At 45.6% G+C, this 26,408-nt stretch overlaps 1 protein-coding gene across 6 annotated transcripts in view; it reads right to left on the bottom strand.

Annotated features, from left to right (window-relative positions):
• Positions 1-26,408, bottom strand: part of MTIF2 (mitochondrial translational initiation factor 2) — an 857,581-nt gene that overhangs the window by 664,031 nt on the left and 167,142 nt on the right. For 5 of the 6 annotated variants that reach the window (XM_069608244.1, XM_069608245.1, XM_069608246.1 and 2 more), the window contains exon 5: positions 7,199-7,370. In XM_069608244.1, the coding sequence (XP_069464345.1) occupies positions 7,199-7,370 (172 nt within the window). Of the gene's footprint in view, positions 1-7,198; positions 7,371-25,037; positions 25,132-26,408 lie in introns of all 6 variants that reach the window. The other variant, XM_069608249.1, reaches the window with a different exon arrangement.

Consider the following 26,408-nt stretch of genomic DNA (forward strand, 5'->3'; position numbering starts at 1 on the left):
GATGGTGGGCATTGAAGTCTCCCTGGTGCAGACAGATCTTAAAAAGGTTAACAAGAAAGTCACAGAGGTCGTACAGAGAGTGAGCGACATTGAGGACCGGGTGTGAGTGTTAAAGGCTAGGGTTGATGCTCTCACAGCAGCAATGAGATGGTTGGAAGTCAGAGAGGAAGATGCTCAGGGCCGCTCACAATGCTGTAATGTAAGGATATCTGAAGTGGCAGAAGGTGAGGAAGGACACAGGACAGAATTGGATCTTGAAAAACATTTCACCGATACATTGGGTATACAGGAACTGTCAAAATGGTTAACCATTGAAAGGTCTCACAGGGAACCTGGAAGGAGGCTGCCTGTTGGGGCTCCCCCACATGCACTGATTGCCAAGTTTTTGAACTTCAGTGCTAGGCGGCACTCCTCTCATCATGTAGGTGGATCAAGGATTCTGATCATTCCAGACTTCACGCAGGAAGTACAGAGGCAGCGGAAGTCCTTTGAGACAGTGAAGTGGAAACTTAGAGAAAGTGATAAGTACATGATGTTCTACCCGGCATGGCTCAAGGTGCTGATGCAGGATAGATCCTTCTTTTTCTACACCATGCAGGAGGCATGGGACTGGTTGGAGAATCAGAAAAACGAGACACGTTCTAGTGCTTCTGTGCCCTTGCGGGCGTCCTTGGGGAGGGTGGTGGTGGTGAATGTCGATGGGATTCTTGATCTCAGTGGGGCTCAGAGGAATCTGGGGGCTGTGGAATAATAGGTTGAATGGCCTCATGGTTACAGCTTGCTGATTCTTTTGCTGTGAGGGTGATATTATTAGGGGCTATGCAGAGTATGGTGATGTGGGCTGACATGCTGAGGACGTTCTAACGAACCATTCCACGCATGCACAAATTAACATTAGGTTGGGGGTGGTTATTGTTTTTTTTTCTCCTTTAGGCATGGTTGGATGTGCTTGATGGTTTTTGCGGGTGGCAGATCGGGCTCAGATGTCTTGCTTCCTGTGTTCTATTCTGGGTTAGCTCGTTCCAGAATTCCTTCTCCTGGTTGGGCAGGGGACTGGTGTTTGGGTGGGAACTGCCGATTGGATGGGGTATGTTGGGCCCGTTGGCTGGGCTGTGTGGGGAGGGGGTTTGCGTCAGTGTATTGGGGTGTAGACAGGGGTGTGGGGGAGGACAAGGGTTGGTAACTGGGTTTGTACTCTCCTAGTTGGCCTTTTTGTTTTCTGGTTCTTGAGCTATTGTTGAGATGCTGATGGGGAAAGTAGTAATTTGTATTACAATCCTTGCTGGGTGGGCGGCAGATGCACTCGTTATAGGCACATGGCTACACTAAGAATTATTAGCTGGAATGTGCGAGGGATTAATAATGCTGCAAAGCAAAGTAAAATATATTGGTATTTAATTAGGCACAAGACTGATTTGATTATACTGCAGCAGACTCGCTTGATGAGGGCAGAGATGGCTAAACTTTCTGTGAGGTGGAGGGGGAGTGTGGTGGGTTCACCATTCTATTCCTATGCGCAGGGAGTTCTTAAATGGGTTAGGGAGTTGGTGCCTTTATCGATACATGACACACTAATTGACCCGGCCGGGAGCTATGTGGGGATATCAGGTAGATTCATGGACCAATCAGTGCTGTTGTTGGGCTCTGAAAGTGGGCCAAGTGGACTTCTTTGAAACTATGAGCACATTGATTATATGGCATTGGGTGCATGGGGTGTGGTGGTTTGGGGACTTTACATGTCTTATGTGAGGAATTGGAGAAGCTGAGTAAATGTACTAGACCGTCGAACCGGGTGACTAAGACTTATATCCGATCTGCTACTTATTGAAGTATGGAGACTAAAACATGGGTCAGAGTGCGGTTACTCCTATTATTCTGGAGTTCATGGTTACTTTACGCATATAGATTATGCATTGTGTGGGGAAGAAGAGGTTGGTTATGAATGCAGAATATCTGTAAAGGGCGCCACCTGATCATGCAACAGTTGGAGATATTGAAGCAGCTCCAGCTGGCTCCTATATCGAAGAGGAGGTTTAATAATACTATACTGCAAGATATGGTGTTTAGATCTTCCATTAAAAATGATATCACTCAGTTTCTTGAGCATAACTGGGGGTCCACCGACGATTGGTATATTGAATTGGAGATGCTGAAGGTGCTTATTAGAGGCATTGGGTTGGAGAGACGCGAATGTGGGGGTATGGGGGGGGTATGCAGGCTTCCAAAAGGTCAGGTGGGGAGAGTGTTGGCCGATGCGCGGGGTCACTTGAATGCTTTTGATATGTAGCGCGGCAACACTCTGAAAGCGATAGGGCAGGCTGGCTCCTTGCCTGGTTAGTGAAGAGGGAAGGGGGGCAAACGGTCATGTGATGGGAAAAGGGATTTGAATGGCACCATGGTGAGTGATTAGGAGGATATCTGGAGGGAGTTTAGGGACTTTTCTTTTTACAAAAGGCTGTACTATAGAAGGGATGGTTCGCTTTGGATCGTGCTGTCGGCTGGTTGGATGACGGTGGATTAAATAGACTGACTATTGAACAGGAGGATGAACTTGATGCCCCTCCAGGTCTGCAGGATGTGGTAGGTGCAATTGATAGACTAAATCTGGTTAGGACACCAGCTAATTGATGGCCTATCGGTGGATGTTTACAGTGTGTATAAGGATCTTCTTGCTCCAAAGCTTCTGGAGGTTTATTTGGAAAAGTTTGCCTTGGGTAAGTTTCTGGGTTCTACACTGAAGTCCTTGGTGAATGTCCTCCCTAAAGCAAGCAGGGACGGAGCAGATTGTGGGTCCTATAGGCCGTTGTCCACGATTAATGTGAATTTTAAGATTATGTGTACTATACTGGCTCACCCTCTTCGACGGGTGGTCCAGGAGCTTGTTCACCTGGACCAGAGTGGATTAATCCCAGGAAAGAGCACTGCTCACAATCTCAGGAGGCGTTTTCTTATCCTCGACAAGTACAGGGAATCGGATGAGGTGGAAATAGTTAGTTTGGACTCCTATAAGGCGTTTGACTCCATTTGTTGGGATTTTCAATGGCTGCTGTTGGAAAGAATGGGATTGGGTTCCGGATTTATTGGATGGGTTAAGCTGCTATGGAAGGGTCTACCTCTAGGTTGTGGGTGAATGGGCTTGTATCCTCAACGTGGCCGGTTCAGGAGCGGCAGGGCTGTCCTGCGTCGCTGATTTTTGTCTTGGAGATTGAGCCATTGGCAAGAGTGGTATGTAAGGCACAAGGATGTTGGTTGAGCGATGGGGGGGCGGTGGGCGGGAGTGCTACATTGCATTCCCTGTACACGGACAATATATTGTTATACGTTCGGCACCCTGTCAGTAATTTGGAGGCATTGTTGGGATTGGTTAGTGAGTATGGTGAATTGTCTGGATTGGTGGTCAATAGGGCAAACTCGGTCATTTATACCCTGCCTGCAAAAGTGGGAGACAGACTGCGGCATCTTGAGTTGGAAAGTCAAGAGCAATGGTTTTAAGTATCTGGGGATTAAGGTGGGAACTGATTTGGGAATGGGTGTATCAACACAGTGTGGAAGATCGTGCAATAGCATCCAGTAAGTAGACTGATTTTTGTCCGAAATGAGCTACGTCTGTCATGGGGCGATTGGCGCTTGTAAAAATTATTTCCAGGTCATGCCCATTTTTTCGGAAGATCCATATGATAATTGGGGAAGTTTTTGTGGAAGGACAAAAGTCCCGGAGTGACTTTAAATACATTACAGATCTTTGCGGGGAAAGGCAGTGTAGGTGTGCTTGTATTGGGCAGCTACCCTTCAGCACATGGTGGACTGGTGTATGTACACTCAGGCGGACACGGTCACTAACACGATTGCCTTTGAATATAGGCCACTCCAGCCATTTGAGGTAATTGGAGCCCAGGAGGGGGGAACTCAGGCGCTTCCTCCTCTGGTAACCATGCTGATATAAATATGGAAACAGGCGACCAGAGGGGAGGGACAGAAATCTTTCTTCGGAAATGAGTCTCTCGTGTGGCAGGCTAGGGTATGGATTTGGTAAGAGGAGAGTTGAGAGTGTTGCCCGCATAGGATTTGGAGGTTGGGTTGAGGAACTGTATATGGGTGATAGCGCCACCACATTTCCAGCTGTTTGAGAAGCGCATCCCAGAGTAACATTTTGGAGTGTGCCAGGTTGATGGCTGAGGCCAGAGGTTTATTGGCAGGGTTCCGGTGCATCTGGAGACGCATGTGTTCAATGTCGCGCTGCAGAACTTGACTGAGGGTGGCATGTGTGTAACGGAGATCTACGCTGCTGCCATTTTGGCCAGATTGGATGGTGTGGCAGGACTGTGGATTAGATGGGGAGAAAACTTGGGTGAACTGCTCACTGACAGCAAATGGGTTAAGATTCTTACGCACGCCAAGCATTTATCTACGAATGCAAGGTTCCAGTGGATCCAGTATAAATGTGTGATGCGTGCATACATCACACCCGTGGCGGTTGCCAAAATGGCCCAAGGATCTGACCCTAATTGTTGGAGTTTTAGGAGGGAGGTGGGAGCATACCTGCACATGTGGAGGGGCTGCGCTGGGGTTCATGTTTTCTTGGAGCAGGAGATAGGCAAATTAGTGGAACCTACTGGATTACTGATATAGGCGAATGTGCAACAGGGTAAACTGGGTTTACCCCCCTGTAAAAGGGGGAAGAGGCATAACATGCTCATTTGAGTACTGTCGCTGGGGTTGATCATTGCTAAGCGCACCATCGCAATGGCCTGAAAGGCACCGGGTGGACCGCTATTTTGCAACTGGCTCTGTGATTTCAAGAAATGGACCAAAGGCGAGTCGGATCTCGCTGATAGATGGAGAGAAGTTGAGGGGGACGCAGGCTCCTACAGTATGTGGCATGAGGTGTGGGGCCTGCTGAAAACCTCATCCGATCTCAGTCCTCTGCCCCCAGAAATGGGCATGTGGTGTCACTGGGACATGGGTTGCGGAACAGAGCTGAGCAGGATGGGGATGTATGGGCTATTGCACGCAGGGAATGTACGTTAGTATTGGGACCTCCTACAGGCATGCATCTAATAATGGTTGAACTGTTACTTACAATGCTATTTGGTTTGCTTCATCCTGTAGGATTTTCTCATGTTAAAGCATTGCAGTCAGGCCTCCAGATAAGCGTCGTACGGGCCTTTTTACGAATTCAAATATTTTCAATACAACACCTTTTATCTTTCTACGTGTACCATTTATGAACCAGTTAAGAGCAGAGTTCAATGTAAAGGGCAAGTGACTTGACAGAACCCAGAACACATCTTTTGATTCTTATCTGCATGGTTGAAATTGCAGGCCTTGAAGGAGCGTTTCAGACATTTTACTCTAAGTTGCGGTGCATTGAGGCTGTCAAAAACAGCACACAGTGAATGGTTTCTTTCTGTTCAACTTCTGCTGTGATTTGTGTCTGTAGATGCTCATGGAAATGAAGCATTCCATAATGCATGAATATTTATTTTCATAGCATTTGTAGGATGGAAAACTTAACACAATTGGGAAGTATTCTTTAACGAACAAATTATGCTTTTTAGTGAATGCTTGCTTGCATTGCAGCAAAGTATTTTTCGGAGTTCCTGTGTTGTATGCATTTATCATCAATGATAATGGCAATTATGTGTTAATTATATAGGGATTTTGCCAAGCGCTGTAAATAGAACATATTTACAAACAATTATCACCCAACCAAAGTTGATACTTATTTATCGACCTCAGAAGGATGGAAGGCTTAGTTGGCCTTGCCGGGATTCGAGCCTACGACCTGCAGATCACAGCAGCGAGCGCTCAACCCGCTGAGATATCCTACCGGCGCATGATGCATCACAATGCCTCTATGTGGTGCGTTCATATTGTGTGGGAGGAGGTTTTCCACAAATGCAATTAACTTCCTACAATGTTGTTTTTCTGATTCTGGAATTGGAGTTAACCTTCTCATTTGAACTAGTCGCTACCAATGCTAGATTAGGTCTATCTGTGAGGAGCTGGTACTGCAGAGGTTATTAATTATTCCTGTTGTATGTGGGTGGTCATCCCACTGCTAGTAAGCTATTCCTATTCTATGTAAGGGGAGCTTGGATTGCTGAGCTCCTGATGGACAAGTTCTTTGTGATGGGAATTTGGACTGCTGAGGCCTATGCTGTTCCCGTTCTATGTAAGTCTAGCTTGCATTTGGGGTCCTTCCTTTACCTGTTCAGTGTGGGGGTGCTTGCTCAGCTCCACCCCATGTAGTTCAATTTTCTTCTACTGCTGTGACTGACGACTTATCTGCGCTAATCTTGTACGGTTGAGACCCATGACGTTCCTGTTCCATGTGAGAATTATGATCTACTGAGACCCATGGCATCCATACTAGGAAGGTAGTGTGCACTCCTGAAGAATATTTTGCACCTGCTCTATGTGAGGGGAGCTTCTACAGCAGGGACCCATTCCTTATCTGTTCTGTGTGGGTATCTTCCACCCTTACTTTGCTTTGCACCGATTCACGCCACCTTTTCTACATGATGAAAGTTTGCAACAATATTGTCCTGATTTGCCTTTTTTGTTTGTGTGTGGGAAGACTGCACAGCTCCTACTCAAGCTGGCCTGTTCTGTGTGAAGTGTTAAGCATCTTATGCTGTTATTGTACCTATTCTCTGCATGCTGGGGAACCTCAGAGTGTTAGTACTCATCTGTTCAATTTGTGAAATGGTGCTTGTGCTGCTGCACACTGCTTTATCTGTTAATTGTGAGGAATGTGGACCACATGATAATGATTTCCATACAGTTTTAACTTTTTCCACGTGTCGGCTGGATGTCACCTATGTTTTACTCTCTTGTGAAAGAGAAAACAAATTCTTACACTCTTGAAATCACATTTACTCTCAAAGTTTAAATATAGGTACTAAAATACTCCCACCTCATTGTCTGGAGCACTGACTGCAGTCATTGGGGAACAAGACTATGGGTGGGTTGTGTAACGTGTGGGGCAGGCCAGAGGTGAGGTTTTGGGTGTGCCTGGACTAAGTGCTCCATGTCGAACACAACATCTAACTGGGGTATTATGCTATGTGATTCAAACATGTGATGCCAAAGTGTTCTGGTCATTTTATTTTATTGTGTTACTGTAATGTAAGTTGTAGTAAAACAATGAAAGGACTTTAAAACATCAACAAAAGCACACAAGAGAAATGGATACCTATTCACAGCATCCTTATTTTCCCTTAATTTTTCTTCTTTTAATTTTGCATATTTGAATTTCATTCCAGATTTTTTAACAGCTTCCTTGATCCAAACTTCATCTAAAACAGACTGTGGTTCCAGTTCATCAAGGTTGAGGGTTGTGTGGAGCAGGGCTTCATACACATGATCTGAGTGAAAAAAATACAAGACACTTTACTAGCCAGTTACTGTGTCTCACACTTTGAAATGAAAACAAATGTCACTGTAAAGTAGGAAGAAATGGAAAACTGACTTTAAACAAAATAAAATGTTCGATAGGACTTAGCAATAGTAACTTCTTCTGAGCGCGATACTGGGTAGTAACAGCCCAAATCCCAACTTAATAGGCAAGAGCGTATGACCCCTAGAGTCGGAATTTTAGGGGGGAAAAACATGCCCACCATGGAAATTGACTCTTTTCCATTTCTATGGCCAGTGTGAGGAGGCGCTGGCATGTGGAAGGAGGACATTTAGAGCTGGTGCCTGGAGTGTGGAATCATAGCAAGAGATCTGCAGGTATCGAGATGTGGGGAGTAGGGAAGAGGGCAGAGGTTAAGTCAGACAAACAGATGCCCTGGTTATGCCAGTGGCAGGGGCAGCTTTTTGTGCTTCGGGGACAGGCTCCTCAGAGGGCACTGGCAATCTAAATGATTCAAGATACAGCAGCGGCTTCTGTATATTGTCAGTGGAGTGGTACTAATATTAACCCTAAATCAAACTGACACAAAGCTAGGCAGTCCTAACTAATCGAAACGGGTTTGGGGATGTGGGAGGATTATAAATACGCCCCCCCACCAAAGATAACATTTATTAAAATAATGGGTTGAAAAGATGCATTTTATAGCACAATTGCTTAGAAAAATGGGGTAAAGGGGCATACAATTTACAATAGGTCTTGTAGGGTGACAGAACAAAATCCAAGAGATGCTAGATCACCAATAATACATAAGAGAATTTTACAAAATGTTCATGATGCCTGTGGACACAATACATGCCATGACCACCATGCCGCCATGACCACCATGCCGCACTCTCAATGTATACAGCATTGTAATTGCAAAGCACTTTCATGATGCTATGCCCACAATATATACCCGCATTGACTTGGTAAAAAATCGCCAAAAATCAGGGCCTACACATTTTTCAAGCATTGCCACTGTAAAAGACTTTCACAATGCAGTGCCCAGAATATTGTCAGGGGCTTAAGGGCAAAGACATGCCCCTAGAGCCAAGGAGAGAAAAGTGCACAAGAGACAGGAGTTTAACTGCCAGGCTATTATGCAAGTCTATGCAAAAAGGATGAGCATACTCGTCCTTGGCACTTACTGGGTTAAGGAATTCTGCAGACAAGAAAGGATAGGCTACAGACAGGCAACAAAGTCAGAGAACAGAAAGGGGCAGGGAGTACAATTAAGGCAAACACATTAGGTTCCCACTTGTGGTGTATGCAAAATGGGGGAAGAGGTTCCCAGGGTCAGGGAAACTAGCCTTCTGAGCTGTTTCATGAATGCTCATGGAAAGGAGTAGCAGGAGTGGGTGTCTGTATCTGGACCCTAAGGCAAGAGCAGGGAAACAATACTCAAGACTGAAGCATGCATGGGCCCAGCAGAACTGAACAGTTACTGTCTCCTAAAACAGGTACCAACACACGTAGGGCACAAAGGACAATACTGAAACCCGACAAAGAAAAAGAGGCAGAGATTGCCTTCTGTGAATCCCAGCAGCCAAACTCAGTACAAAGGAATTACACCAGAAAAAGTGAGGACAAGAATTGTAACCGAAATATCCAGGGAAAGAACAGGAAGACAAAGTGAGTAAGGTTCAAGACAGAAAACGGAAAATAAGTGCATACGCAAGTAGAGAAGAATCTAAGTGCAAGGGTGCAGGAGACTGGAACTGCATACTGGAAACTAAGGACTGAAATCAAGGAACAGCGGACTGAACTATAAACCACTGCAGGTTTATACCACTGCACAACTGAACTGCAGACTGGTAACAAGGAGTACAATGAACCGTAACTTTGGATTGGTATAACAGGGGCAGGACTTCAGACAGATAACAAGGAAATTCAGGACTGGAATCTAGGCCGCTAAAGTCGGTTAACACAAACTAGAAACTGCGAGCAGGGAACAAGAGGATTGGTGGTAGAGAACAATGGCCTGCAGGCAGGGAATAGAGGACTGCAGACAGAGGAACATGGGAACTGTGGGCAGTGCATATAGGGTTGCAGGGCAGGGGGAGCAAAGCTGCAGACAGCACAGGACTGCAGGATGCAGGGCAGGGAGAACAGTGATGCAGGGCAGAGTACAGGGTACTGGAGCAGGTTCTGGAAACGAAAGCAACAGGACACAGCAGAAATGCATGGTTCAAAGCACAAGGGGCTGGTAGCAATCGCAATGCAAGAGCCCTGTGCACCTGCAAGCAGCTGCCTAAATACTGAATCGCCCTGTGCTGAAGCAGGCTAGTTAGCACCACCTGGAGCATAATACCTGAAGGTAATCCATCTCCTGCCTATCTGGACCTGGGAAAATGAAAGCAGCACCCTTCTTTAGGGCTTTTAGGGATTATAGTTCTCAGACTGCTGCATATGAGCACCCAGGAAATGAGAAGTGCCAAAAGGGGAATTATGGGATATGTAGTTTGTAAAATGAAATAGGGAATTTCCAAAAAGGATAGTAAATACAGAAATATGAGTAGGTATAGTCCCAAATAGTCCATAATGGGTCGCAAATGGTGTTCCAGTGGCACGGGCGTGACAAATGTATTCCAGAAATGTAAAGCCCTTCAATCATGCATGATGCAGACTGACTACAGATTATGGTGATGGACTCTCCCACTTACACTGCTTAAAGGAAGCTGGGCTCTCAGCTTTAGTACGTTACAGTGCCGTGAGCCCAACTAGAACAGAATGTACTTTACAACATTCAGTGACAAACAAAAAAAAGAGGTAATATCTTTCAAGTTTAAAAATAGCAATTAACTTAATGACACTGCAGAACATTAAATCACATACCTTTGATCCAACAACATCACAGCAACTTACAAGTCACAGAATGAAAAAAGGAACAGAGGGGTACCTCCTTAAGGACATGAGGCATGCATTCATGCAAATGCTCTGCACATCCTGCATAACAGCAAACTGTATGCCCATGTCACGTAAAGACTAGAAACAGGTGCCCTTATCACAGAGGTTATTTGTGTTGTGTTCAAGTCTTTAAAACCATACAACAAAAAATGGGCAGTCCGCAAAGATTGAAATTTGTCCCATCTTATGTGTGAACTAAGTATGCTGTCCAGGCGCTTAGATATCCTCATAATGCATCCTACAGCACCCACACAAAATATGCCAGCATGCCACTGTAAAACACAGCCTGCTGCCAGAGAGGCATGTATAATCGATGCACGAATGCAAAATAACATGCCCACAAAAATCCAAGGCGTGCAGAACTTGATATGAGGGCTCAGTGTCTGCATATGTATATTAAATAACAGCGTACACGCAGTAGTGTGGTGTTAGGTGAGAAAACGGGGCAGTGCTTTGTCTGCATTTAATAATGTCTTTGAATGCATATGACTTGCGTGCAGAAGAGAAAGCTAAATTATTTAGCTCATCCCATGGAGCCATGTTCACGTGCATGTAGAACTCCAGCAAACTGTGCACAGCCTCTTTTATTCCCTCTATCTTGTTATGTATGTTGGATCATCCTCCCTCCGGTTCCATTTTATGCCTAGCCTACTGTCCTATCTCTTCTTTCGCTCGCATATTCATCCCCTCTTTTCTATTTACGGCCTCTTAAATCTCCTCCCCTCCTGCATGTGTCCTGCATCACTCCCTCAAGTCCTCTTCATTCTTACACCTCTACGGTTTTATCTCTTAGCCCTTTCTCCTCCTGCCACTTTCCAGTCGTCCACACTCTCCCTCGTCTCTCTCACTTTCATTCTAGCTGCCTCCAATTCTGTCTCTTTCACCGACTCCTGTTGGACAAGGATGATCAGCAAGATATTCTATTAAAACAGGGGATCTTTGTTCTTGCAACCCAGCTGTGCCCATTTCAGAGGGCGCAAAGTGTCTTTGATTCCCTCTGGTCGCTGTGAAAAGTAGTGGCTGCAGAAAAGGGTAGAGCTTCACTGTCAGAAAAGTCTTGACAAGATGTAGCAGCAGAGCTTCCCCACAGATTTAATCAGTTCAACAGCACCTCCGTTTCTGGACAGCCTGGCAGTCTCCATTCTCTGGTAGCAAATCGACAAAAGCCATGCAAGGAGGAAGACTCCTAGTTTAAATAAGGAATTGGGCCCCAAGTGAACATAATGCGTCCAATCACAACGGTGCATCATTTCAAATTTGGCAGCCAACGAATCACAGTGGGCTACCACATTCAAACCTTCCTGGCCTCTTTCCCAGGCTTCCCTTCAAGACGTAGAGCCCAGAGGTCCCGGCAAAGTCTGAGGTGTCTGCCAAGCTGTGTGGAGTGGGGTCATGCAGACTCTAGCCTTGGCACTTGCCTGCAGTGATGATTGTCTCTCCAGCTGACAGAGTAAAGAACTGGCGTCTCGCCTGCTGTCGTGGTACTCCTGCCTCCAGTGTCTGTCTTCAATGTTGCAGTGCAGCCTGGCCCACACTGCGGATTGCCATCATGTCGTCCACCCTGTTGGACGCTGGCCACGCCCATCTGCAGGCCCACCCACCACCCCCAGAAGTTATAACATCTCATCTGTTGCGAAGTCTCAGCAAAGTCGGTTTAACATGCCAGCTATTCTTCTCTTTGCCCTCTGTTGCTTCTCACGTATTTCCTCTTCGTAACTTCAGCCTATTTCAGTGCTGATGTACAGCCTCAGTTGGGGCGTCCTTCATTTACTTTACATCGTGGTGCTTTGAATGCTCTTCTCCTAGCAATATTTCTCCTGACTCTCCCTGTATTCCATTTCTTCCTTGGTCTCGAATGTCTTTCTTTAATCTCTCTGCCCATTCCAGTTGCTTCTCCTCTGCTCATTCCTGCCTTGCAACTCTTGACAACCTTATTTATTCCCCTTTTGCTGATCTTTCTTTCACTTTTAACGTGGCACTTTGGAACTTTCGTTCCATTAACAACAAGACCAAACTGTTCTTAATCTATTTTCTCGTCTCCAGCTACGTTTTCTCTGCCTTACTGAAACGTGTCACTATCCTTCAGCACTGTCATTCCAGCTACTCTTCCCATTCACCCCACTGCCTGCCGTACTGGTCATGGTGGTGGTGGTGTGGGTATTCTTTCAACTGTCCCTTCTGTCTCTTCCCAGCAATTTGCAAACCCACCTTCCTTTCTGTGCTTAAAATATCGTTTCTCCTTCTTTTCTTCTTCCTCGCCTCTTGCTTTCCTGGTAACCTACCGCCCTCTTGGTCCTGCCGCTAACTTCTGTGATGACCTTGACTCACTTAATTCTCTTCTTCTACTCTTAGACTATCCTTTGATCCTTTTAAGTGACTTTAATCTTCACCTCTCCTCTATTCGTGCTTCTGTTCCCCCACTCTCAATTTTGGACTTGTATCTCCTTTGACCCATTTCACCAACGCCTTCTCATATTTCTGGTTCCTCTTTGTATCTTATTTTCTCTTCTATTCCGCTTTCTTCTTCTGCCACTGCACTACCACTCCAGTCTTCTGATCATCACTTAATTCTCCTTTCTCTCTCTTCCCCTTTCACTCCTCCTCATTCCCCTTCGTCTAGTTTTCTTCGTCGAGATCTTAGCGCAGATAATACATTTTTTGTGTCTGCTCTCGCCTCTCTTCAATAGACATGTTTTCCTCTACCTGTTAATTTAGCTACTTTACTTCTTTCTGGCAGTCTAACAAATACTCTTGACCTTCTCTCTCCCTCTGCTCCTTTTTGTCCTTCCCATAAACCCTTCCAACCTTGGATGACACCTGCCCTTCCCTCAGACCATCAGGTTTTGCGACAAGCTGCGATGGTTTAAGACCAAGGCAGCATCTGACTTGACTTTCATATCTTCTTTGCATACAACCTACGATACCCTTATTCTCCCTGCTAAACAAATATATTTCAATACACTTTTGGAGTCTCTCTCTTCGGTATCACTACATAATATTCCCACCAAAAATATTGCCGTAGATATGGCTGTTTGGTTCGCCATAGGCAATATTTTTGGGGGGGATATTATGTGGGAGCAGTGGTTGCGGGGGTGTCCCCCGCACATTAAAAAATGATGCAGGGGTGTCTCCCACAGGGTCCATGTGTGAATTTCGCCGCAAAAATATGGAGATATTTTGGCATCGCAATATTTATGCGGCGGAATTAACACATGGAACCCTCTCTTCTCATCCTCGTCCTTTTAAAATCTTAAATGGATCCCCCTCTCGTGATCCTGCTTCTTTCTCATCTTTTTTCTGCCCTTGATTTCGCTAAATACTTCTCTTCTAAGATCTCTCTTATCCGTTCCTCCATTCCACACTTTTCAACTTCTGCATCCTCCCTACCTTTTCCTGTCTTGACCCCTGGCTCATTTATGACCTCCTTTCACCCTCTCGTCATAGTTGAAATCTCTTCTCTTGCCCACCCTACTGCTGCCCCCTGGTGATTCCCTTCCTTCGTCCTTCATCCCGTCCGTCTACCCTTCTATCGCTGGCTATCTTGCCGTCCTCTGTAATCTTTCACTATCTTCTTCTACTTTTTCCTCTTCTTTCAAACATGACTCTGTTCTACCTATTCTTAAGAAGCCTAGTCTGGGCTCTTCTGTGCCCTCTAACTGTACCCTATCTCTTGCCTTCCTTTACAGTCAAGTCTCCTCTTTTGTTAGTCTACATTCACTCCCACTTCCTTTTTAATCTGGATTTAGTCCATGACATTCTTGAGATTGCACTTCTAGCAGTATCTGAGTTCCTTTTTTCCTATCACTATGCCAAACTCTCCTCTCTTCTTGTCCTCCTCGATCTGTTAGCTGCTTTCGACATGGCCGACTACTCTATGCTTCTTTCTTCCCTTTCCTGTCTTTGTTTTCGGGATTCTATCTTGAACTGGTTCTGCACTTTTTCTGTTTTCTGTGCAGGTCAGTCCTCCCCTGTCTTTCCCCTCCCTCACGGTGTCCCTTAAGTTCCGGTGCCTTGTCCTCTTCTCTTTTCTCTTTACACCTCCCTTTCTGGTTCTGTTACTTCCTTGGATGTTTTGTCTTACCATATTTACGACAACGATTCCAAACATTTTCTTTCCTTTTCTGATTCCATTAATTCCTCTCACTCTGCTTGTCTTCTCTCGATCCAATTTGGATGGCCTCACATATCTTTCATCTTAATCCTGCTAAAACTGAGGTTCCCTTCTTCCCTGTGTCTACTATTTCACCTCCTCTCCCTTCCAGCTCATCTACTACGCATAACCTTGATGTTCTTTTTGATTCTTCATGATCTTTCTCTTCTCATATTACTTCCATTGCCCATTCATGCCGCTTCCAGTTTTTTAACATTCATAGTGCTTGTTGGTTTCTCACACACCATGCTTCTAATCTGCTCCTTGGTCATCCTGCCTATTGTCTCGCTCACCTTAGATCTATTTACTCTTTTTCCATTCGTATTCTTGGTTCTCACTCCCCTCAGGACTCTGTCTCTGCTTCTCTTCCACCGTATTCCCCGTGCCCTCTCCCATTTCCGTCCCTTTTCTCTCCTGGCTGCTGAGCACGGAAATGCTCTCCACCTTTCACTTTGCTCTTCTCTCTCCCTCTTTAAATCCCGACTTAAACAGCACTATCTCCCTTTATGATTGATTCATTGATGTTATGAAACATTTCTCTTTTCACCACTTTCGCAGAGAGAGAGCGAACTGAAGGAAGAAGCAGCAGAGAGCCCTTACAAGGAACTGCTGAGAAACCATACAGCCAACCTGACAGCTGTCCAGAAGGATCCCACAACGTTGAACCACCCAGTGACGTTATCCCTGCAGGTAACAGAGAAAACGGGAAACCCATGAGGAGGACCGAAGAGAACGATTGGAACATTCATACTCGTCCCAGTCCACATAAGATATTGGGAGTGTATGAGAAGAAAGACTTATTGGGATGCTCATACTAGTCCCAGTCAAGATACCATATCGAGAATGTATGAAGAACATAACGAGCATTCCTGGAACACAAATACATGTACCAGTAAATATAAAGTTTCACAAATACATGAAGAGAATGATAATCATTACTGGAACGCTCATACTCGTCCCAGTCAAGATGAAAGATTAGGTACAGATGAAAAAAGCGAGAGTCCTCATTTAAACCCTCATACTCATCCCAGTCAGGACAGAGTATCAAGAATAAGTAAAGAGAGCGAGAAACTTTACTAGAGTATTCCTATTCAGCTGAGTCAAGGAAAAGTGGGGACATTGAGCAAAACTAAGTCTTTAAGTCTGAAAGAAGAGAAATAAAGAACCAAGAAAAAAGGTAAGAGAAAAGTGTAAAGGAGAAAGGAATAATCAAGGAGAAAGGATATGTGAAACTTGTAGAGATGGAGTGTCAGAACTGTGCAACTTGATAAAAGTAGTTACCAAGAACTACTTAAAGAGCCAATACTGAACTGAACGTGATGATGAACCAGCTCACAGGAGAAGGGAGTAATTCTCATGTGCTTTATGTTGTTCTAATAGTGGCAGGGTCAGAGTAAGCATGGCATCAGGTGATCCAACTTTATCCTCTGGGGCTCCTCAAGAGCTCTGATCAAGCTACAAAACCATTATATTAAAAAAAAAAACAGTCACAAAGGGGGGCACAGATGGGGTGGTGTTCAAACACAGTAGATTCTGGACAGAGAACCGATATTGATTTTGGGCTATCACTGACAACCGACAAGCACCTTAGTTTGATTAAGTAGCGAAAACCCTTAGTAGATGGAAAAGTATTTGTTTTTGCATTTTTTATTTAATAAACCTGTACTGAAATGGGAGACCAGAGTCTGTGTCCATCTTCTTAATCCGACGAGGAAGGGGGGGCTGCCTGAAATACTCATTCCTCACGATTGCCCTGAACTGCAGAGTTTATTTGCAGAAGGGGGGGGGAGGGTCCCTCAAGGGATGAGTTCAGTAAGGGTCAACCTGAGTGCCTATCACCTGAAGGCCTAAGGAGACCGGCCTGCTCCCAGTTGGAGGGTAAAGCCCCTGGGAAGCATAGGATTTATTGGGAAGGTAGGCTCCTATATAGTGGGTCCACTGAAGGAGACCAGAAGAGGCTGGTGGTTCCTCTTCAAATGAGACCCTTCCTCCTGCAATTGGCGCATGAGGGCCCCATTGCACGTCATCTTGGTATCAAGAAGACTAAGGAGAGGTTGAGCATGCACTTCTACTGGCTTAAAATGGGGGCAAAGATAGAAAGTAATTGCAGGAGTTGTGCTACTTGTCAGATCTCTGGCAAAAGTATACCATTGGAGAGGGTAGGGATTGACGTTGTTGGTCCCCATGACCTTCCTACATCTTCTGGCAGTAGGTTTATCCTTGTGGTTGTTGGTCGTGCCACAAGATATCCTGAATCCATTCCACTGAAGAATGTGGCTACCAAGTCAGTTTCAAGAGTAGTGCTGGGCATATTTACTAGGGCTGGCTTCGCTATAGAAGTTGTGCCTGAAAGAGAGACCAACTTCATATCAAAGTATATGCAGGCCATGTGGGGTGTCATACATTTTCATCTGCATACAATCCACAGACCAATGGCCTAGTTGAGAAGTTAAACAGGACTCTCAAACGCATGATCAGAGCTCTTGAGGAGCCCCAGAGGATAAAGTTGGATCACCTGATGCCATGCTTACTCTTTGCCTACATAGAGATACCTCAAGAAGGCGTTGGCTTTAGTCCCTGTGGCATACCATAAGAAAGACTCAGACTAAAGTGTGCTAGGTTAATTAGATGTTTATTTCAATAAAAAGAAAACGCCTATCTAGCCCTACTGCTATGAGGCAGGATCCCTACCTAGCCAACTGAAAAGTAAGGGTGCTTGTCAAAGTCCCAAAATAAATGTCCTTAGTCCAAATCCTAATAGCTAACTGGCCCTACCACTTAGGAAAATGTAACAAAAAAAAAAAGGAGGCCGGAGCCATATCCCCCTTCTTCTGCGTGGCCCAATCACTTGGATCTCTTTTCAATAAGTTTTAAAAGTTTGTCAATGATCCATATCACAACCTCTATGCAGGTTCTGTTTGTCTAATCTCAATTTCATACGATTATTTCTCGCCAGGAAGAAAGGGTCTTCCTAATAGAATTCCACTGTTTGACGTTGTGCTTGATACGGTTCTTGCTTCATACTTAAGGACTGGAACACCTGAAACGCCAGTTTCCCTCTATCTCCAGTTTTCTTCATTAAATTGTGTGGTTCTTGTACTTCCCAAAAGCCCTCTGGCTTTCTGGCAAGTTTCCTTTCTCTCGGACTAGGTGGGGTGCCTAACCGTCCAGGTTTTCTTGGCTCCTGTAACCCTTGTGGCTATCCCAGCCTTGAATGTTAATGTCTCTCGGAAGCCCTCTGGCCATCCGCTAGGCTTGCTTCAACTCAACTCAGATCGGCCATATGTGCCTGCTCAGGTTTCTCAGGCTCCCGTAACCCTTGCAGGTTTTCCAGCCTCCATTATCATTGTCCGCCTCTCTCAACGGTGTTACCTCCTTGGGAGCATTCGGCTTCCCTTCCGCTGCTCAGTTCGGGAGCTAATGCACTTCTTGTGTGGAGCGCAAGGATCTGGGCTCTCCTCTGCAGTCTGCTCTTGGCGTCTGTTACCAGGCCCCAGGCCCACTATGGCTTGCATGTGGTTGCGCCACCAGCTGGGGTGGTTGCCTTTCCGTCTCTTACCCGACCTTTATTTCTAGGTTGGTCAGGGCTAGGGACTCCAGGCGTCCGGCTAGCGATTTGCTCCCTCTCCACGCTACCACTAGCTCTGCAGTCTAGTGTGGCTTTGCCCCTCCAGGACGTCTTCTCGTCAGAGGCTTGCCTCTGCGTAGGAGTCGCTCTCCTCCATTCCATGTGCATCATGGTTTTATGTACGTAATCATGGCATTCAGGTGGGGATCCAGCATTACCTAAAGCCAAAGAGATTGAAGAAGTGTCACTATTTGGTGAACCAAAACCAGAGTTAACAACAGTCTTTCCGATTTCCATGTAGGCGAATAAGGTGTTCTAGACAGGGATTTCCTTCCCGGAATGGGAGTCCTTGTCCGCAAGAGGGGAGTCACTCCCAGTGAGGTCCCACTTGCCCAGACCCCCTAGGCAGGGTCTTGTGTGGGCTCTCCTCCGTAGCCTCAAAGGGGGTGGCTCCCCTCTGGAGTGAAGGGACGATAGTTCAGATTCCTCATACCCCTTGGAACTTTTTTGGTCACCCTATCAGGACACCCCTTGCCATAGTAGAGGAAAAATGGGAGATGGCCACTCCCGTCCCTGCCAATGGAGTGGGCAATGTGTTAGGCTTAAGAAAGAGGATGACCTTATGCCACAAGCCAATGACAAGTTGAAGGCTGGACAAGCACTGGTGAAAATGTTATGACCAGAAAACTTCACTTGTTAATTTTTCCCCAGGCCAAGAAATCCTGACTATGAACCCTATAAGGCCTAGAGCTTTACAGGACAAATGGTCAGGTCCTTAACGGATTGTTGAAAGACTGGGCAAGGCTAACTATTTGGTGGACCTCGGAAGACTTGGTCAGGCTTCCAAAGTGTTGCATGTGAATAGGTTGAAGGCATTCATCCCTAGGGTTGAAATGGGAGCCCTACGTTTAGCTTCAGATAGGGAAGAGGAGGAATCTGAATCTCTCCCTGAACTTTTCCAAGGTAGCCCTTCTGATGGCTCCATTAAGGGTGTCAAATTGTCCACTCAAATGACTCCACAACAGCAAGGCAAGGTGAAGACTTTGCTTGGGCAGTTTCCCCATTATTTTCACTCACTCCAGCCTTGGTGCAAGGTGCAACACTCTGCCGGCACTGCCACGGTCGCGCCATACCTGTCAACTGTATCCCCAATGGCGCATCTCCTCAACCACCGGTCTCCTAGGCGGTCCTCGCAAGCAGGGAAGACGCCGCCCAGATTCAGTAGACAGGCCCGTGCTGGATGCTGCGTAATGCGCACACAACACCAAGCACGCATGGTGCATCCCAGTAGCCATGGTAACTATAATGCGATCAGGCAATAAAAGCCCAATGTGTCCTCTCCCCAGTGTATCTCAATGCACCAACCAGGATCCTCGCACTGCTCCTGCTCTATGCTCCCCAGTTCCCTTGTCTCTTGTATTCTCGCTGCCTTGCTCTTGGTTTCTTGCACTGTCACTGCTCCCCAGCTCCTAAAGCCTTTTCCCATCATCTGTTTTCCTTGTCCTGCCTTCCCTGTCGAATGCTTCTCCTGCCTCCTTCTTCCTTGCTCTCCTCGGCCTACTCTCTCCCTTTGGCTTGGCTCTGATTATCTACTGCTTTATAGGTATCCTTATTTGGCTCCTTTGGATACTTATCAGAGCCCCGTTTACCTTCCGGTTCAGTGCTTGCACGGTCTCCACCCCACAGAAATACCAGAAGGCAAGCCCGTGGTGTGTGGAGATGGTACCCAACCATTCCCGAGTAGCATAGCCTCAGATTGGGAGGAGACCGGTCTCTCCTACTGCACTAACTAGAGAACCAAACCTGGAAGCACGTTGACCCAGTACCTCTACCAAGACACCACAAACCCGTCGACCTAGTGATAAAGGTATTTGACACAAGCATGACATTGACACTGGAGACACTGTGCCTACCAAAGTAGGCATTATAGAATGCCATATGAAAATAGATCCCACAAAGTCTGAGGTCAAACAAATGTTGGATCTAGGGGTGATGGAGCCCTCGTGTAGTCCTTGGTCCAGTCCAGTGGTTCTGGTACGAAAAGCAGGAACTTCCAACTTGAGATTCTGTGTGGACTACAGAGCTCTAAATGCTGTCACCATGACAGATGCACATCCCCTTCCACGAACCGATGAGTTGGTGAACAAGTTAGGTGCTTCCAAGCACCTTAGCACCTTTGACCTTATGGTAGGGTATGGGCAAATATTCCTGACAGAAAGTGCCAAGGAGCATTCTTAACACCAGAGGGACTTTATCAGTTCAGAGTAATGCCCTTTGGCTCAATGAATACAGCTGCCACTTTTCAAAGGCTGTTCAACCATGTCCTGAATTAGTTGGGATAATTCTGCATGACATATCTGGACGACATAGCAATTTTCAGCCTTATGTGGGAAAAACATGCAAGACACCTTGAGATAGTGTTACAGACTCTTCAGCAGGCCCACCTGGCCATAAGTACCAGATTGGCCAGGGTTCAATGACCTACGATGGGCATGACATTAGTGGGAGCAATTGTCAGCCTCTCCCCAGCAAAGAACAGGCTGTACATGACTGGGCAACCCCCACAATCCAAACCCAGGTGAGAACTTTCCTACGCTATCACCTCGGTCCAGTCATGTACAGCTTGCACTTTGCTGGGAAGAGGCGGACTCTGGCCTCACTGGGGATTACAGAAATTTCATGGCAGACTATGGAACCATAGCTGCCCCTCTGCCTGCCCTCAGAACTGCTAAGCAACCAAAAGAAGTTACTTGGACTGAGGATTGTAAGGCGGCATTCCAAGGCCTGAAGGATTCTCTTCGTCAGGCCCAGAGCACCGGATTACCAGAGACCCTTTTTATTGTGCAGAGTCAGGCCTCCGATACTGGGATAGCTGCTGTGCTTTCACAGTTAAGATGACAAAGGCAGAGACCATCCTATATGTTTTATTAGTCGCCAGCTTAAGGACAGAGAGCTCAGGTGGGCAACTGTGGAGAATGAATGTTTCTCCATTGTGTGGGCTCTTCGGAAGCCGAGACCGTACCTCTTTGGGACTTGCTTCATTGTGCAGACTGACCATAAGCCCTTAAAGTGGCTAATGAACTTAAAGGGAGAGAATCCTAAATTGCTCAGATGTTCCATAAGCCTTTAACGCTTTGACTTCACCATTAAACATAGGCCGGGTGCACAACATAGCAATGCTGATGGGCTGTCCAGGATGTATAACCAACTGTAACAGTAAACCCTTCCATGGGTGGATTAGATCGCTCTGTCCCTACTTTGGTGGGTTGGGGGGTGGGAGGCGAGTATTAGGAACAATCTCTCTTTTGGCAATTTTCCATCCACAGTTTTTATGGACCGCCAATCTTTTTGCTTTGTTTTTAATCGGTCCTGACATTTTGAGTGGAAGTAAAGCCTTCGGCTTCACTTCCACTGCCTTTTACTCATTTGTTATGGGGAAAATGATCAGTCTTTCAGACTATCAGTACTGGGAAACTAGGTTGACCTTTTATCTTTTAAATGTTTGTAACTTTTTAACATTACACACAGCATCTTACAATGCAGTGCAATGGGGATACTTTTGTTTCAACCTAGCCCTTACACTTGGGATTTCTGGTTACTTGTATATGTGCCTAAAGATAACCTGGTAGCAGGAGATCTATTTTTACCATTTTTGTTTCGCATCTACTGTGCACACTCGCATTTACCACTTACGGCTATCAAACGTGGCTAGTGCCCTAAAATAGCCACGCCACAAGATTTTCGATTGTTCTTGAGCCATATTGTAGTTTGGCCTTCTTCCTGCCCCCACAGGTTAGGAAATCCCATAAAAGGTCATGCACTTGCCAGGGGTATGGAGGGAGGGAGTGAGGGAGGGTGGGTGAGTGTTTGTTTTCCCACATCTGTTTGTCCAGAGAGTCTGGGTGTGGGGCATGAGTGAAACCAATAGTTAGCCCTGATTGGAAAACTACTAGCTGTTTCACTGGTGCAGATCCTTACCATTGGTGGGCTTGGACTTGCTCTCAGGATAGATTATGGCTAAGAAGAGGACTCCTGTGGCCATTTCTTCAGATCAGCTTTGGAGCCAAGAATCCCTTGTAGAAGAACAGGCGACTGAAGATCTGAAACACTCGGGAGAGGCCTGGCATCCCTTCCTGCACCTGGCCGGTTGGACCAGCTGATCTGTGAAGGCCCTGTGCAGTGCATCAACCCCTGGAGTGGTGGGTTCAACCAGTCTCTATGTATTCTCGTGGATCCAGCCAGATATATGTTAAAAGAACATATGCCAAAAGATCGAATTACAAAATTACGGAGCTCACTTGCCCGCATTTTGTAATTCGATATTTGGGGATTTCAATCGTTTGTCCCCTTCACTGACTTTAATGTATGCAGTGGTGCACCCCGCAGCCCATAATTCTGAACTGGGGGGCGGGGTACACCCCCTGGAACCCTACTCCCATCTTTGGTATTATGGGCTTCGATCTAATCTACTATGCCGAATGCACACTAAACTTTTTAGATTCGTAATTTTCGTCCATTTCCGATCTAGCCATCCTAAGCCTTATGGAGTGTCCCTGGACCACCTGGTGGACTGACCAGCTCTCCAGTGGGCACCTCGCTAGAACTGTCACTGTTCCACATTTGCACCTGGATCTTTGGTGGTCGCCAGCTTGTGGTATAAATCACCTACCTGCCACATTTCAGCTTCCCAACCTCAAGGGATCTTTTCCTGGAAGGACTTCTACAGCAGCAAACTGGAATGACACTTGCCGTCGTCTTTGTATGGTGGCTGGCTGTCAGTGTATCTCGCCTTACCCTGCGAAGTGTCCTGAATAGAGCTGCATCAGTGAATCTTACATTTTTCTCTCGCCAAGGTTTGCTTTGCACTCTGGTCCTGGACCCAATCAGAATAATCCTTGCACCTGCAGCTCCTTGGCAGACATCACCGGAACCAATGACGAAGTCCAACCTCCAGCGACCCCCAGTCGACCCATCAAGTCATCTGGGAAAAATCGGAGACAGCGGGGTAAATAAACGCAAAGCATTTGTCTCCCCCGTGCTCAGTGTACATTGAGAACAAGTCTCTTTATGTCCTTCCATTCCACTGCTTTTTTCATCGAACCTGGGTAGTAAAATCTGAAAGATAAGAACACATTTTACTTACCTAGTAACTTTATTGCATCTCTGAACAGTCACCAACACAAGTAACCTTACCTGCTACAGATCAATTCTGGGGGGGGGAGCATTGTGGCTCCTGTGACTTTTGGGCACAAGGCCCCATTCCTCTTAGGGAATGGACTGCTGAAGTTAGGAGAAATATCACTGGTAACTTGGTTCTATCTGTACTGCATCACTTTAATTACCTACTTTGCTGATGTAAGTCATTGAATATGTTTTAAGAACCTATGGTGAATGTATATATGTTTAGTATTGAGTATTGTGTGATAGTATCACCCGCTTGTTGAATTTTCTAGTGTGAGTTTAAGGCCTAGAATAAATATTTGTATTTTTATACATTCCTGTCTACATTGAATTATTGTGTGCTTCACTGCGTGGGCTCATTGTGGACCCCTGACCTCACTCACACTCTCCTGAGAACATCCTTGGACTGCTCTCCACGTTTTCCTTGATTGGTTTTTGGCTAATCTCTCAGTGTTCCCTGTTTACTATAACTAGATTGGCCTCCAAAAATCTGTCCACCAGGCCCGATTCTAGAAATCCATTTTGAATGATTGAGCCGGGTCTGTGGCTCAGTGGACTAATGCATCCTCTACAGGGACCTGCGTTTGACCTCATGGTCACAGGTTCAGATTCCGGCAGGTCCACTCAGCCATTCAACCTTCCGAGGTCGATAAAATGAGTACCATTAAGTTGGGTAACAATAAACATCTGTTATTAGCGCCAAGCTGCCCCTTCGGGGGTGAACGTGCGCTTTACAAATACGCCTGTTATGTTATAATCCTTTATTCAACTATAAAGTCATCGTGAAAATACAACAAACATTTACATAAAAATCCTTTTTGCACTGATTCAAAAGTTCAGCAATTAAAACTCCTCTTCCTATTTCTGCATGACTAGCCATTATACTAAATATACACATACAAGAACATACAATTCATTGTTCTCCTAAAATGTTAAAAATCAACATTCTTTCTAAAACTACATAGCTAGCATAAACCTTCCTCAGTAACTCTACATAAAAATATAAAAATAAATCTGATTCAATAGCTTAAGATATGTAGCGCCCTTAGTTCGAAAGTGCTAGCAATACACGTTTCCTTAACCGGGCTCGGTGGATATACTTAGCCAAAAAATAAACTACTACTAAGCCATCAGATTTTCTAACCAATTGGTTGGCATCGCTTAAAGTACATTCGTTAGGAAAAACAAGCAGTTGTTTAAGATATTTTGTCCTTAGGTCTTTCAGCCCTTTGCATATGAACAGAAAGTGGGTAGTATCTTCCTTGATTGCACCACATAGTAGGCAGTTGCTCGCACTGAATCTTTCCATTTGTTTGTGTATTCCTGTACCCTCAAATAACCCATTCTAAATTCAATGTACAGGGCAGAGGCATCATTTGGGGCAATCATGTCTAGGTAGGATTCATACCCAATGCTCTGTTTAAAAGTCAAGTAATCCAAACTCCTGTACAAAGTCAAACATCCTCCTTTCATGTTGTTAGCCCTCAAGGGTGCCCAGGCTTTTTTCATCTCTACGTTTCGTAGATTTAGTAATCAAACAGGGGTTTAGCCAGTAGCGTGTAAGATGTAGGGCATTCAGAGAGTTTTTGATATGAGTAAACTACGTGAGACACCTCCCCCTTGCAGATTCATCACATGCGCGGGGGAATTGGGAAATGTACCCAATGCTGTATTCCCCCAGATTCTAAACCAATAAAAAGCCGGTCTCATAGCAAGCTCCTCTTCCAGAGAGCACAGATTACACATCATACGGACCAGGGCTGTCAGGACCCTTAGGGCAATAGCAAAATGCTTTTTTACAAACTTATTTTCAATTATATTCAAAGTCTTACCCCTAAACACACCCCAGATTTCTGCCCCATAAAGTGAGGCTGCTTTTGCTTGCGCGTTGCAAGCTTCCAACACTGGTCCAACCGCACCACCTCCCTGTGTGAAGAAAAATGTCTTCAATGAGTCACAATTTTTGCCCAACCCCTCAACAACCCTATCCACATGGACAGCTCAACCACCACTGCAGACAAAACGAATTCCCAAATAGTCATACCAAGAAATGTCCTCTAGTTTAATACCTCCCACTAAAACAGATAAGAGTTTATTTGGCTACTTTTTAGGGCAGAAGACCATAACCTTTAATTTTCCTACATGTACTTCTAGGCCTAGCTCCATACATTTCTTGTGAAAATAAGACAAAGACAGTTTTAGACAAAGAGGTGGTAGAAAGAGAACAGCATCATCTGCAAAAGTGAATGCTGAAAATGTGTCCTTCCCCAAGCGCGGAAAATCAAAGTTGTTAAGGCACAGTCCCCTCTATGTTGGTGTTAATGTAGATCGAAAATGAGAGGAGCCACTGGGCAGCCCTGATGAACCCCTCTATCCTCCAGGAATGGTAACGTAGTATCACCGGCTAAACTCCATCGTACGGTAGCTGAATTACCACAGTATAACATTCGAATTGGGGTAAACAAGGCCTCATGGATGTTCTTAACCACCAATACCTCCCCCAAAGGGACTTCCTTGAAACACTGTCAAATGCAGTTCCTAAATCAACAAATGCTGCGTATAGTTTTGTTTTAAATAAAGACAAGGGTTTCTGAACTAACAAATAGAGGCGAAACCCCTGATCCACCGTACTCAAGTCTGATCTAAAGCCTGCTTGGAGATGGCTAAGCAGTGATTCCCTTTCAACCTATTCCTGCAATTTTTTCAGAAGGGCCTTTGCAAACATCTTCCCCGTTATAACCAAAAGGGTGATATGGCGATGAAGGGCTTTCCCTACCTCCCTTTTTGTAAATGGGGATGTTCTTTGCCGTCTTCCATGAGTCTGGGACCTTTTCCTGCACAAGGATGTTATTAAAGACCAGCGTTAGCACAGGTAACTATATTGATGGTTCATCTTTGAACAGCTCCCCTGGAATTCTATCTTGCCCCACCGTTTTCTCCACTGTTTGCATTTTTAGCACATCCTCGACATCCTTTTGGGAGACCTGCAATCATGTTCCCTCCACCCCTACTGCCCTCCTAGTGGTCATAGAATAGAATTCCTCATCTGAGACCATCAGCTCCTCATTCGTATAAGGGGCTGCAAAATGCTCCCTCCATACTACAGGAGGGGTGTAAGCCTGCAATAAGGTGTCACCTCCCAAGTGCCTCACTCTGTGCTGCCTCAAGCAGCGCCAACCACTTATTAGCCAGGAAATCCCTTT

The sequence above is a fragment of the Ambystoma mexicanum genome, chromosome 4q (genome assembly GCF_040938575.1).
Source record: "Ambystoma mexicanum isolate Mex_15411 chromosome 4q, UKY_AmexF1_1, whole genome shotgun sequence".
NCBI classification, from domain to species: Eukaryota; Metazoa; Chordata; class Amphibia; order Caudata; family Ambystomatidae; genus Ambystoma; species Ambystoma mexicanum.